The sequence below is a fragment of the Diceros bicornis genome, chromosome 7, assembly GCF_020826845.1.
Source record: "Diceros bicornis minor isolate mBicDic1 chromosome 7, mDicBic1.mat.cur, whole genome shotgun sequence".
Taxonomy (NCBI): domain Eukaryota; kingdom Metazoa; phylum Chordata; class Mammalia; order Perissodactyla; family Rhinocerotidae; genus Diceros; species Diceros bicornis.
The window spans coordinates 54,343,602-54,358,565 of record NC_080746.1 but is presented as its reverse complement, the minus strand read 5'-3'; the positions used below and the strand labels follow the sequence as shown (position 1 = coordinate 54,358,565).

General features: G+C 36.8%; 1 protein-coding gene across 3 annotated transcripts in view; it reads left to right on the top strand.

Annotated features, from left to right (window-relative positions):
• ACER3 (alkaline ceramidase 3) overlaps window positions 1-14,523 on the top strand; it is a 159,862-nt gene extending 145,339 nt beyond the window's left edge. For 2 of the 3 annotated variants that reach the window (XM_058545554.1, XM_058545556.1), the window contains 4 exons: window positions 1,936-2,037; window positions 4,170-4,274; window positions 12,220-12,265; window positions 12,758-14,523. In XM_058545554.1, coding sequence (XP_058401537.1) covers window positions 1,936-2,037; window positions 4,170-4,274; window positions 12,220-12,265; window positions 12,758-12,811 — 307 coding nt within the window. In that variant the 3' untranslated portion in view covers window positions 12,812-14,523. The remainder of the gene's footprint in view (window positions 1-1,935; window positions 2,038-4,169; window positions 4,275-12,219; window positions 12,266-12,757) is intronic. The other variant, XM_058545555.1, reaches the window with a different exon arrangement.
• Window positions 14,524-14,964: the final 441 nt, after the last annotated feature.

The following is a 14,964-nucleotide window of genomic DNA, read 5'->3' as shown; positions in this document are numbered from 1 at the left end:
CACAATCAAAATCTCTGCAGGCTTTTTGGTAAAAGTGAGAAACTGATTCTGAAATTTACAAGGTAATGCAAAGGATATAGAATAACCAAAACAGTTTTGAAAAAGAACAACAAAGTTAGAGAACTTATGCTACTTGATTTACTCTGTGCTACACTAATCAAGACAATGTGGTATTGGTGGTAAGAATGAAATATAGATCAATAGAACATCCAAAAATAGACCCACATATCCATACTAGCCTGATTTTAAATAAACATTCTAAGGTAGTTCTGTGAGGAACGGATAATCTTTCCCACAAATTGTGCTGAAACAGCTGGATATTCTTATTTAGAAAATGAACTTAAACTCAAACCATTACAAAAATTTACTAGAAGTGAATCATATCCCTAAATGTAAAAGCTAAAATTATAAAACTTCTAGAAGAAAATATAGGAGAAGTCTTTGCAACCTTTGTTTAGCCAACGAATTGTTAAATAGGACACAAAAAGTACAAACTGTAATGAAAAAATTGCTAAGTTAAACTTCATCAAAATAACAAACTTTTGTTCTTCAAAAGACACTGTTAAGAAAATGAAAGGCAAGTCATAGACTTGGAGAAAATATTTTCAGAATATATGTTTAACAAAGGACTTACATTTAGAATACATAAAGAACTCCTACAACTCAATAAGAAGTCAAGTGACAATTTTTTTCAAATGGGCAAAGATTCAACGAACACTTTATTGGATGGCAAATAAGCATGTGAAAAGATACTTAATAACATTAGTTGCTAAGGAAATGCAAATTAAAACCACAATGAGATACCACTACATACCTACTAGAACAACTAAAATGAAAAAGACTGATGTCATACCAAGTGTTGGCGAGGACGTAGAACAAGAAATGCTTGTACACTACTGGTGGGAATGTAAAATGATACAATCTCTTAGGAAACCAGTTTAGCAATGTCTTAAAAAGTTTAACATTCACCTGCCATGCAAACCAGCCATTCCTCTCCTAGCTTTTTACCCCAAAGAAATGCAAGTGTATATCCATACAAAGACTTATTTATGAATGTTCATAGCTGCTTTATTTGTTATAGAAAAATCTGGAAACAACACAAATGTCCACCAACACTACTTGGACAGATAAACAAATTGTGGTATATCCATACAGTGGAGTACTACTCAGCAATAAAAGCAAATGAAGCACATAACAACATGGATGAGTTTCAAAATAATTATGCAAAGTGAAAGAAGCCATACAATAAAGAGGGTATACTGTATTATTCCATTTATATAAAATTCTAAAAAAAATACAAACTAAGCTTTTGGAGGTGATATAGATATGTTTATTATCTTGATTGTGGTGTACACAGATGAGTACACAGATGTACTCATCAAGTGTACACTTTAAATATATGCAGTTTAATGTAAGTCAATGATACCTCATTGAAGCTATAAAAAATATATAAGCTACTATTGATATTTTGAGTAACTCACCAAGCTTCAGTTTCCTCATCAGTGAAATGAGAAGAATAATACCTGCCTCATAGAGTTTATTTGAAGATTTTATTCATAAGGTGTGTGCTTATTTATGTATATTGTGTGTATCTATTTTACAATAGTGCCTGACACAGATCAGGTGACTCAGTCAATGTTAATTCTATTCCACTGCCCACTGCCTCTTCCATGGGGCTGATAAAGTTATTGGGGCTTTCAGATTACCTTCTTGATATGCTTAGCAAAGTCTTAGTGGCACATTCTCTCTCAGTAACGTTCTCTCTCTCTCTTTTAATGGCTAATGTAATAGGCAAATGTTTTAGAGAATTTAATGGATAGGTTTGCTTTTAATACTAATGAAAACCTTTCCTTCTCCATGAAAGTGATGACTTCAAGCTCTGATTATGACATGAGTTGACAAAATTTCATTTTGCTTTTCTTTTTTTACCCACAGGGTTTATCCATGGCTTAGAGGACTGGGTTATACGTCCTTGGGTCTATTTTTATTGGGATTTTTATTATGGAACATAGATAACATCTTTTGTGAATCACTAAGGTAAGATATATTTTCAGTCTTTGAGAGCTATTTTTGGAAGCAATCTATTAAGCAGAGAATTCGATAGGCATATAGAATTATTAGTGTCCTGAAGTGAATTTTTGCCATTGTAGAAATTAAAAAGATATGTATAGCACAATAAAGTTAAATACTGGGAATACTTGTTTAAATTACCTAAAATTTGGACCTAAAAATATTTCATAACATCTGTAGGGATTTTTTTGTGTGTGCATCACAGAATCATACAGTTAATCAAATGTTGACTAGATGTGTGAAATCTGCCTCATCCACCTTATTGAAGAAATAAGAATGATTAATAAGCATATGAAATACATGTATATAATTTTGTACTTTAATATGCTTAATGTTATTTTCTAAGAAAGGTAAGCACTCCTTTAACCATCTTGTCAGCAATTATGTATTGACTGGAATTTGAATCTTTGGTCTCTTGGACCCTAGTCTGTCACTCAGACACTATCTTTCTGGGCCTCAATTTCCATAAAATAGACATATTAAATAGGTTAAACTAGTGGGTCCTTCCAACTCAAAGTTCTGTGACCTAACAGTTCTGCATAAGCATAGAGGACAGAGGAAAATATTGAACAGCACCTCAGAGAGGCAAACAGCAAAATTCAGCCTGTGGGAAATCTACAGGATGAATGACCTGGTCTCTTCACCAAGTAAATTGCTGGGGGTGGGGTGGAGGGGTACATATAGGTTAAAAGAGACTTAAGAGATATATCACCAAATGCAATGTGTTGACCTTCATTGGATCTTGATTCAAACAAACCAACTGTAAAAAAACAAAAAAGCTTATGAGGCAATTGTAACTTTGATTAGTAATTGAATATTTGACGATATTAAGGGATTATTGTTAATATTTTAGGTGTGAAAATGGTATTATGGTTATGTTTTAAAGAGGTTTTAATCTTTTAGAGATATATACTGAAATATTTAGAGATAAAATGATATGATATCTGGGATTTACTTCAAAATAATATGAGGAGGGGAGAAGTGGATGAGAGTTTAGATCATACAAGATTGGCCATAAGTTATAATTGTTGAAGCTGGGTAATAGGTACATTATTATTTTGCCTATTTTTGCACGTTTGAAATTCTCCATAATAAAAAGTTAAATAAGTAAATGTAGACTTTAAATGCACACAAACAAACAAATAATACACCTTGCTTAGAAAATTAAGATCTAAGTGAGAGGTTCTGAATCAGTAATACCCATCAGAACCCCCATTGGATCTTTTATACTGCTGAGGTAAGTCATCACCCTCTGGGTGAGAGCCACTAGGAAACAAAGTAGGTTCTTAGAGATGGCGATTGTATCAAAAATTCATGGGAATATCTAGAAAAATAATTTGATGTTTCACATTGATTTTTTTCCCTCTAATAAATGAGAATATGGTACACACTTAATCAAAAGATCTAGAATTTGAGACTCAGTTGTGCCACTAGCTGATTGACTTGGGCCACATCAATTAATCTTTCTGAATTTTAGCTTCCTGATTTGTAAAGCAAAGGTAATAATAGTCACCTCAAAGACTCACTATGAAGTGAAATAGTAGATACAAAAGGACTTGTATCTATTATTAGATACAGTCTGTTAGACTGTATGGTGCTCTTCTAAGATGATGGTTGTATGTAGGGCATAGGATAAGCATGTATCTAGTTTCTTCAGTGAATAGCTAAGTAGACCAGTGTTCCCCAAAGTGTGTTCCAGGAAACACTTGTTCCATAAGGTATTAATAAGATATTACCTGAAAAAAGAGTTCGTGGATTAGTAGGTTACCTGAAAAAAATGAAAATAAACTCTTTTAATCATGGTAGGACTTTTCAGAGCCTTTAATCTGTTAATATGCATTACAAATCTCCAAGAGGGCAATAAACTATGTACTGTTTCCCACATTTATTTTGACCAGAGAGTCATTTCATGGAACTTCTGCTAGGTATACTATTCCTCAAAATATACTTTGGAAAACAATACAGCAGACTACAGCAGACTTAAGGAAACTAAATAATTGCCATATTTGAGAATGACATTTCAAAATGCTCTAAGACTGTCAGCATTAGTTGACAGTCTTAAAAAATTAACATGGTGATTTTTTTCCCTCTCCATACAGGAACTTTCGAAAGAAGGTGCCGCCTATTATAGGTGTTACCACACAATTTCATGCATGGTGGCATATTTTAACTGGCCTTGGTTCTTATCTTCACATCCTTTTCAGGTAGGAAATAGAAGACTTTTAGCCTAGTATTGGAGTGTTGTTTTCGTTACTCTTCAAATAGGATGGTGTAAATATAAAATGTCAGAGACGGGATTAGGAACTTGTGTTCCACCTTTGCCTCTGCCACTGGGTGACCTTAAGCAAGTCCTTTCCCCTCTTTGAAGCTCGGTTTTCTCATCCTTCAAGTGAGACAGTTGTACTAACTGACCTCTGACACATGATCTACATTTTAAGTAGATTATTCATCTCCTTTTTTAGTGCAAGTAGGATATAAACATTTCCGTTTCTTGTTGATCAGCGTGTCTTTGTTTATAGAGAACAAATTGAGTGGGTGGGGGAGCAGCCAGATCCCCTGAGGAGGGCACTGGGAAAGCATGAGTAGCTGAAGTCCCAGCTTAATTTGTCTTCTTTCCTGAAATAAATTGCTTGCCACTTCTCTTCCCCTGCTCCTCTAATAAAGAGGCTGTTGGAGGTCAGCCATTTACAGCAAAAATGGAATCAGAATTCGCTCTGATCACCCTATTCAAATAATACCTCCATATCTCTCTCTCCCCTTACCAGGCCTTATTTTTCTTCAAACCATTTATAACCAGGTATATATCTATTTACTTGTTTACCTCCCCCAACTAGACCGTAAGTTCCTTGAGAGCAGGGGCGTTATCTTATTCACTGCTACTCTCCCAAATGCTTAGAACAATGCCTGTCACATAGTAAGTGCTTAGTATATGTTGTTAAATGATTTAATGCGTGAAGTGTACATATTGATCTCTTTACCAGGGGATTAGGCTATGTTTAATCTCAAATTCTTCTCAAGAATTGAGAGAGAAGAAATATTTGTAGAAAGGAGAAGAATATTTTCCTTTAAACCAATGTGAAAATTTACTCAAGTGAAATTTTTAGAATTCCTCCCCAAAATAACATTGGCATCTCACCTATCTGGAGATCAACTTATTTAGGCAACTTGAATTATCTAAAATTTAACTAACTGAGAATTATATAAAAAGAACTTCTGGGCAGCTAAGTAAGAAGCATTGAATTCATGCTGCGAAGAGCTCAAGGTTCTTAATCATAGAAGAGCTCTTTAAACTCTAGCTCTAAGTATATTTATTTTACTTTTTGCAGCTTCTTACTGCATTGATTATTTGGATTCTCAACCGATAGCATATTAGAAATATCTGATTTAAAAGGAAAGGGATATGGGTGGAAATGTTTGGGGAAATTGACCAATGATAGAAAAGGAGAAAGAAGAATAACTGTAAAGCAAACCCAAGAATTAAAAACTTAGCACCTTAACACTACCAAGAAGTCTCAAGAACATTTCTGCAGTGTAATACAGTATGGTAATGAATTTCTATAATAACTACTCAAAAAGAGGGGAAATTTTACTCATTATATTCTATTTTAAAAGGCTAAGGCTTCCCATTTTCCCCTTCCGTTTTCCACCTTTCACTTTCCATCTTCCTTTCGCTTTCTTGTTCTTCTCTCCTCCTGGTGTGGAAATCCTTCAAGGAAGCACGGCAGTGAGGGGGAAGAAGTGCTGTGCAGAGCTGGCAGCATTTAATGTGCAAGGACTAGGGAATTAGGAAAAGGAGGAGTCAGTGGTAGCAGCATGCTGAGCTTCCAAGAAAATCTGGTGGTGATGAGGAAGGGGCTGCTGTGCAGGGCAAGGAAGCAGGGTGATGAGGGGGAGAGGTGTGGAAAAGGTGGATGGAGGAGGTGGCTGGAGTTGGGAAATGGGTTACATTGAACAAATAATTGATTAAACAAAAAGTAAATATATTGAGGATAACAAAAGCCTGATTTCTCCACTGTCTCAGAAGGGATTTGCAAACATGGAAAGAGAAAATGCTAAAAGGGACTCTGAGGTGGTTAGATTGGAATTAAAAGTATTGTTGTGAATTCATGAGTGTGTGACACATACACACATACATATGTACACACATTCAGATACAGAAAAAGTTAGATGTATGTGTGTTGTATAAATTATAAATATATATGTATACATATGTTTATATATACCTATATTGCCTAGCTATGTCCCCTATTTGAAGGGCTCAAAAGCAACCGCTGGCCAAAACTAAGATAATTTGAGTATCAAAATTAAATTGCAAGAGTTTTAAATTACAACCTATTGAATAAAATAGGAATCTGTGAGTGCATGCTAATATAAATAAATAAATGAATAAATAAATGAAACAGGAAAGCTCTTCCTTACACAAGAATGCCAACTAATAAATATAGAAGGAACAATGGAAACAGATAATCATCATTTGGCAACCATCTTAAGGATAGTTGATAGGCATTAGTTATCTTTGGATGCTCTGGCTGATAGGTGGAAGTTTGATGAGGAACACATATTTGCATAAATCAGAATGTTTCCCCAAGAAATAGTAATCCAAAGGGGAAAATGGTGACTTTACAGTGAAGAAAACTGGCAGCAATCGACTTGACCATGCATCTGAGGTTAACATTACCCATGTTGGAGCAGGTCAGTATAGTATGTCTTCTGATGTAATGCACTGAGATGAGCTCAACATCATTTTTGTGGTGTTCCTGCCAAAAATGCATGGCCTAGGTCTGGCCATATGGAAACAGAGATGGACCCATGTTGAAAGTCCTACAGAATGAAAGTCCTGTATTCTTTAAGACCATCAAGTACATGAGAGAAGGAAAGACTGAAGAACTGTTCTAAACAGTTTTAAACACTGTTAAGACATGGCATGAAAACTAAATGCAATGCATGTTTCTGGATAGGAACCTGGATCAGAAGAGAAAAAAGAGAAATTGTTGGGACAGTCAGCAAAATTTGAATGAAGTCTTGACTTGAATGGTAGTATTGAATTAATGTTAATTTCCTGATGGAAAGTGTTGTATTATGGTAATTTAGGAGAGTGTCGTTGTTTTGTGGTGATATACACTGGAATATTTAGGTGTGATGGGCATTATGTTATACAAAGACTCTGTAAGAGTATGTATATACGTTGTACATATGTGTATTTGTGTTTGTGTGTGTTTGTGTGTATAAAACAAATGTGGTTAAATGATAACAGTTGGGGATCTGGGAGAAGTGGATACAGGAATTCTTTATACCAATCTTGCAACTTTCCTGTAAGTTTGAAACTATTTTTTAAATTAAAAAAAAAAAAAAAGACGTGGAAAGTCCAGGCTCCAGATAATGTTTTTTTTGAGATTTGTAGTAAATGAGCAAACAGAAAAATGATCATCTCAATGGTAGTCAAAACATGCCTTCTAAAACAATGAGATATTCATTTTTGTGAAAAAGAGGGGGCTAAATATACATATATGCTTATAAATGCATGAACTGTCTTCATAAGAATATGTAAACTGGTAAGTAACAGCAGTTATCTCTGGGCTGAGGGTCAGGGGTAGGAGATAAACCTCTTTTTTTTCTGTATACTCTTTTATACTTGAATTTTTTACCAAATGATTGTATTACCTATTCAAAAAATAATTTAAAAGTAAAACAATGGGATATTTTTATTTCCATTAAGTGAGCTACAGTATTTTGAAATTCCCGTCTGTATTCTTTAGTTGCAGTGAACTGGTATGATCACACATCACTTGTCAGTGTAAATTGATACAACCCACTTGGAAAGAAATTTGACACTACATGTATTCATGAAAATAAAATGTTTATATTTTTTATCCCAGTTATTATATTCCTCAGAATTTATCTTAAATAACCCATAAAAATGAAAATGTGTGTGTACACACAAAAATGTTTATCACAAGGTTAATTTAGCAAAACAACAAAAATAATAGAAAAAAATAAAACAAACTACCCAATAGGGCAGAATCAATCATAAAGTAATTATAGTATGTCCTTTATTATATATTATATATATATAAGTATATATTATATAAAGTAAGTTATAGTATGTCAGCTATTTAAAATTATAAATATGAAAAATTTATAGCAACACAGAAAGATATTTTGATTTTTAAGTGAAACACTAAAATCATATCTGTAATTATTAAACCTGTTAAAAATTAACTTGCATGTGGACAAAGGTTAAAGCAAATACAGAAAAATTGAAGCATTTTGACTAGATTTAGTGGTAGAGTTTTGAGTTAACTTTTTTCTTTGTTTTCTATTAATGTTAAAATGTTTTACAATGATTTTTTAAAGGAGGCAGGGAAGGGCCGGCCCCGTGGGTTAGCGGTTAAGTGCGCGCACTCTGCTACTGGTGGCCTGGGTTCTGATCCTGGGCGCGCACCGACTCACCATTTGTTGGGCCATGCTGAGGCAGGGCCCCACATACAGCAACTGGCAGGATGTGCAACTATAACATACAACTATCTACTGGGGCTTTGGGGATAAAAAGGGGCAAAAAAATAAAGGAGGCAGGGAAGAATAAAATATGTTTTAGACATATTTTATCCTAAATAACTAAAATAAAAGAAGCTTGGATGTTTAAGCTTCAGTTATATGGAAATTTTGTTTCTATGGGTATTGAATGGAGCTTGTGAATAATAATACTTCAGAGTGATGATTTGAGAATTTAATAATATAATACATGTGCCCTTTAAAACTTAAGTAATGTACAAATGTTTGTTTTAAACAAAGAGTTGACACAGTAGAGTAAAAATATCTGAGTTCAGATCTTTGCTCCCTCACTTCATAACTGTGTACCAGTCTTGAGCCAAGTTATTTACTTGGCTCTAAGCCTCAATTTCCTAATATGTTAAATAAAGATAATACCATTTACTCCATAGATTGTTGAAATGATTAAATTGAACAGGACTTCCTTTTGCAGTAATGTCAGCCTAGGTTATTCAGACAAATGACCTGTTCAAAATAACTAAAAGTGCTGGATAAAATATTAAAAGCATGAAAGACTGGCAAGATTAAAAGAAAATAACATGTCAAAGTGTAAGAGAAAGCACGTTCCTAAAAAGGAACACCACAGCTACTTTGGGCTAGAAAAATTTTTGTCAATCCATCAAATTTAGGCTCTGATTTCATGGCCTCATGGAACAAAGGGGACAGAAGTCAAGGCCCAGGGCTCCCCAATGGAAAGGAGCCAGCCCAAGGAAAGGAGTCTAATGAAAGGCTTCCGCACATTAAGCTGGATGAATCAGAAGTAAACAAACGCACTCTATACTCCACCCCCAATTGACTGCAAAGTGAGTTGTTTTGGCACTAAGCAGAGCAAGAAAAAGAAGGAAAGTGGAGGAGAGGAATATGTTTCACAGAAGTCTTGGCCATCAGGCATCCCTCACACAGATTTGCAGCCCATCCACCTAAATGATCTGGGGAACTTCATTCCATGAACTTGGGTGAAGTTTGTCCTAGACCTGTAGTATCCCCACAAGTGCCTGGTAAAAGCAAACACCAAACCCTTCTGGAGAAAAACTTCTTCATCCTAGTTTCCAAAGAACCTTCAAAAGTAATTTTTAAGAAGAGTAAGCAGCGTACAGTCAAAAGTAACCAAGCACACAAGGAAACAAGACACCATGAACAAGAACCCAACAGAAATGGTATCGTAGAAAGAGACCTGCAGAGATATCAGACATTATAATTATTAATGATTATAAAAATAATGTTAATTCCTATCCTTGAAATAAATCAGACTTAAAAATAACTTCAAGGAAAAAGACACTCTTTCAAGCAAATTTGAAAAAGAACCAAATAGAATCTCTAGAAATGAAAACTCTAGTAGCCAAACTGCAAAACTCAATGTACAATATAGGACTAATAACAAATTAGATTCTGTTGAAGAGAGAATTAGTGACCTGGAAGATAGGTCAGGAAAAAATTACTTAAATGCAGCAGAGACAAAAATACAAAGAACCAAGGAAGTGAGGTTAAGAGAAATGGAAGATAAAGTGAGAGAGTCTAACATATGTTTAATTGGAGTTCCAGAAGAAAAAGCAGAAAAGGGCAGGGGGATATTTCAGTTACCAATGTTATACAACAACCCCAAATTTACCAGCTGAAAATAACCATTTTATTTTGCTCACAATTTTGTAGGTCTTGAATTTGGAAGGCCTCAGCTAGGCAGTCCTCACATGGAGTCTTCATAGGGTTGGTGTCAGATGTCAGCTCAGGCTGCAGTCATCTGAAGGCTCCAACTGGGATGGACATCCAAGATGGCTCACTTACATGGGGTGTCATTTGATACTGGCTGTCATCTAGGAGCTCAGCTAGGGCTGTAAACTGGAGCTGCCTACACATGGTCTCTTCACTCTCAGTGTTGTCAGCCTTCTTACCTGGCAGAGGGCTTCCCCCAGAGGGAGCATCTCAGGAGAACTAGGCAGAAGCAGCAGGGCCTTTTATAACCTAATCTCAGAATTTATATCGTGTCACTTCCACTGTACTCTATTGGTCAAAGTCACAGATTCAAATAGAATGGACATAGATCCTATCTCTTGATGGGAGATGTATTAAAGAATTTGGGGGACTCTAGACTCAGGTCTGAAGAGGAGGCACTGCTCAGCTGGTGCTGGTGTCTGAGCTCAGAGGAGAGACCCCATGGGGCTGGGACCCAGGCCTCTTAAGAAGGGCACTGCTGCTACAGGAACAAACTGCTGCCTCCACAGTGACAAAGTGTTGTTGGGATGCCGTTGACAGGAACCACAAGCCAACAGCCCCTTACAAAAATAAGACAAGAAGGAACAAGTCCTTTCTTTCTCCTCCACCTTTGCAGTTTCTCTCGAATTTTAAGACAGTAGAGTATTCTTCATAATATTTTGATGTTCCTCTTTACAGTTCCGGTTTTGGCTACAGCAGAGTGGCATAGCCACATTAAATTACACAAATTCAACTATACATGCTCTTTCACCTTTTCTTTTTTTTTTTTTTTAAAGATTTTATTTATTTATTTTTTCCCCCCAAAGCCCCAGTAGATTGTTGTATGTCATAGCTGCACATCCTTCTAGTTGCTGTACGTGGGACGCGGCCTCAGCATGGCCAGAGAAGCGGTGTGTCAGTGCGCGCCCAGGATCTGAACCTGGGCCGCCAGCAGCGGAGCGCGCGCACTTAACTGCTAAGCCATGGGGCCGGCCCGTCTTTCACCTTTTCTTTCTCTTGTTTAAAAGACAATTTTTCGTACTATAAAATTGTTTTGCATATGTATTCATGATATACTATATAGTACTATTCATAATAGTGTGCTATACATAAAACTGTGCATGCTGTATGTTATGGACAGTTTCATAAATTTTTCAGGGATAAATTTAACTTTACTTTTGCTGTATGCACTGATTTTCAAATCCAGTCTCATCTTCAGAGGTGACTCATATTAAAGATACTATGAAGAAGACTTTGTTACTTTCCTGGTTATCTCATTGTAATCCTTGTAGAGCTGATATAGCCATTTCTGAAATAGTCTAAGAATACTCTACTTTAATCCTTACTACCTTTAATCCTTACTACTGTTTCATCCTCAGAGATGAAATGGGCAGTCATGATATGAGTCATATCAAGCATGAGTGGAATTCTCCCTACTAAGCTACAAACAACCTGAGGTCACAGCCTGAGAGTTGATCATTTCTCTGTCTTCCTTAGCTTCTTTTTTTTTTTTTTTAATAATTTTATTTATTTATTTTTTCCCCCAAAGCCCCAGTAGATAGTTGTATGTCATAGCTGCACATCCTTCTAGTTGCTGTATGTAGGACGCGGCCTCAGCATGGCTGGAGAAGTGGTGCGTTGGTGCGCGCCCAGGGTCCGAACCCGGGCCGCCAGCAGCTGAGCGCGCATTTAACCGCTAAGCCACGGGGCCGGCCCCTTCCTTAGCTTCTTGACAAGTGTTCTGCACAGAGTAGGTGCTCAAAAAAATGGTTGCTAAATGAACAAAGGCTATACCAATGTTGCTTTTTCATTGTATATACAGAGGCACTATGGTAAAATTTGTCAGTAAGCCAGTTTGCATGGATTAAAAATTAGTCTAAAGAGCTTTCTCCCTCTCCCCTTTCCTTTTAGTTTATATACAAGAACACTTTATCTGAGATACAGGCCAAAAGTGAAGGTAAGTCCACATCCTGGGGAGGGGTGGGTGTGTGATGGGAGGAGGGGGAGTTGAGAGGATGGAATGAAGGTGGAAGAAGGTAGTGGAGAGAGTACTGGCTTTGGAACTACATGCTTTTGAATCTTAAGTCTTCGGCTTACTGCTCTGTGACCTTAGGCAAATCACTTCTCTTTAAGTCTTAGTTTCTTCAGCAATACAATGGAGCTGTTAATAGCTACATTGCAGAGTTGTTTTAAGGATCTGCAATGATTTAAATGCCCAGCTCCATGCTTGACAAAGTAGATGCTTAATACATTTAAATAAATTAAATAAAAATAGTTTCTGAGATCTGGTGCAAGTCTGGAAAGAATATGCTGTGCTCAAGCTACTAACACCAGGACAGTCGCTAGCAAACCTACCAAGCACTGTAGTCATAGCCCATAGATTCTTTTTCAGGGATAACATGGAACAATTTTACCTTCTTTCATTTTGTCCTAACTTGTTTCCAAACAGTTTCTCTTCGGAATCTGGCCAGTGATCTTGTTTGAGCCTCTCAGGAAGCACTGATGAATTATTCCACCAAGAAAACAAAAAAGCACCTACCATAGGCCTGGCCGAATGAATAAGGAAATCCTTAAAGATCTACACATTCAGATATATCATGACCATCACAGCAAAGGAGTGACTTTCGGACTAATGCTGCCAGCCACACACAGAATGAGGAATGGGCTTGTTGGATGTTTAGCTCATGTCTTTATCTCATTTGTCCTCCTCCCTCTCCCCCTCACCAAAGATGTTTAAAATGAAACAGACATGATGTGTGTGTATATACTTGAGTTCTGGAAAAATTGGGCTTTTCTTAATAGTTGAACAGTTTGTGCTGATCATAGGAAATTGACCTTTTTCTCTTTTTTGACAAGAGTTGCACGTGAATTATACTTTTCTTAACATTTGATTAAATAATGAAAACAGCTAAGGACTGGCAAACCCCATACAAATGGCCAGCTGTGAGCCAGCACTTGGCTGTGTCAACCTTGATTTATGTTTTTGTCATAGTAACCCCTTGGATGGTTTTCCAAGGTAAAAAGGAGCTCTCTGGGATTCTGGTAGTTCCTCACTGTCTGCCTCTGTGTAGTTGGAGTGTCATAAGCAAGCTCAGACTTGCCACTTGGTTCTATACTTGTCACATCCCAGATTTGTGGTGGGCTCCGGATGTCTGTGTGTGGCCACAGCCAATCAGAGTGGGTGGGTCATCTTGTAACCTTTCTGAAGGCCCAGGAGGGCTCCTGTAGAATGTTGTACCTCCAGCCAGTTAAAGTTGCTCTGTTTCCTTTGATCTTTGCAGATCTTTAAGTTATCACTGTTTTTATGGCTAGGCAAACTTGATTGGTGGTCTAGCCTACCCATATTCCATCCTCCTAGCATAATTTATTTGAAGTTACCAGTGAGTGTCGTACTCTTTTTAACTGACTTTTTAAATTATGCAATATTTCCCAGTTTTCAGAGAGGCCATGGTTATGCCCAGGGAAATGTGTTGGGTTAACCAGAGCTAAAATGATCAGGATCCTATTTGCATAAAGCTTATTAGAATACCTGCTCCTTCATTTTTTGAAGGAAATAGATATAAAGATTGAGAACAGCTCTAACTTACTTGAACTTGTAACAGAGCTCCCCAAAATTAAAGTGCCAAGAAATGGCAGTGAAATCTCATTGTAAGGCAGCTAGTTCTAATTTGGATTTGAATGTATAACACACTGAATCGCTTTTCACAAACAAAACAGCTGCCTGGAGTGAACACCTCATTTGACCCCTTTGCTCATATATCACTGTATCTGGAGCTCTGTACCACTGTGCAGTTTACAGCTTTTCCTGCTTTATACATATTCCTGCTATAATACATTATTATAAAATCCAGATTGTTTTTATCACATGGTGGCATTACCCCAGATTAAATCCTGAGCTACAGCTTCAAAAGGAACATCATTTTTTTTCTTATGCAAAGGTATAAAACACTTCTGTCATTTTTCCAGTATTCAGTACGTAGCCTTGGTACAAATTTACAACCAATACAAATTCCCTTGTTTTTCTTCACCTCCTGACTTTAGTTTTAGTCCAAGGACTATTTACTTTACCTTAATGTGCCAACATGCCATTAGACAGATACTTCCACCTACTTGCGTGATCCTCCAGCAAGAGAAACACTTGCCAAAACATAAATCTCAAAAAGCTTTGGTTGTGCCTTAGGAAAGTATAAAATTAAACAGTTCTAAAACACAGGCCGTAAGACTGTTCTTTCTTTTGCCACAAAATTCTGACTTCTGGCTACATTTCACGTGCAGCTACCTAAGCCATCAGCCGTCTTACATTGTTTAATGAGCGCATTTCACCCCATTGTCTTTCTGTACTTCTCACTCAATACACACTTCTGTGTAAAGAATCCTTGTATAGAAACAAAGGCACATCCTTCGTGACGATGCTGCTAAACGTTGTGAGACAGGCTCTGCAAGATCAAAGTGAGATTAGGGTAGAGAGAGCACACCCTCACCTGAGGCCCTTTAGCGCAGTGTGTTGAATGAGCAATTCAGGCACCATGCCGCCACCATCGTCACTTGCTGAATCAAGTTGTCCAGCACCTCACTGGAGAAGCATCGCACCCCTGGGTGACTTGTAACACTGTGGCCAATTCTTCAGAGACCCTTGTTTCTGTTGTGAAAACAGAC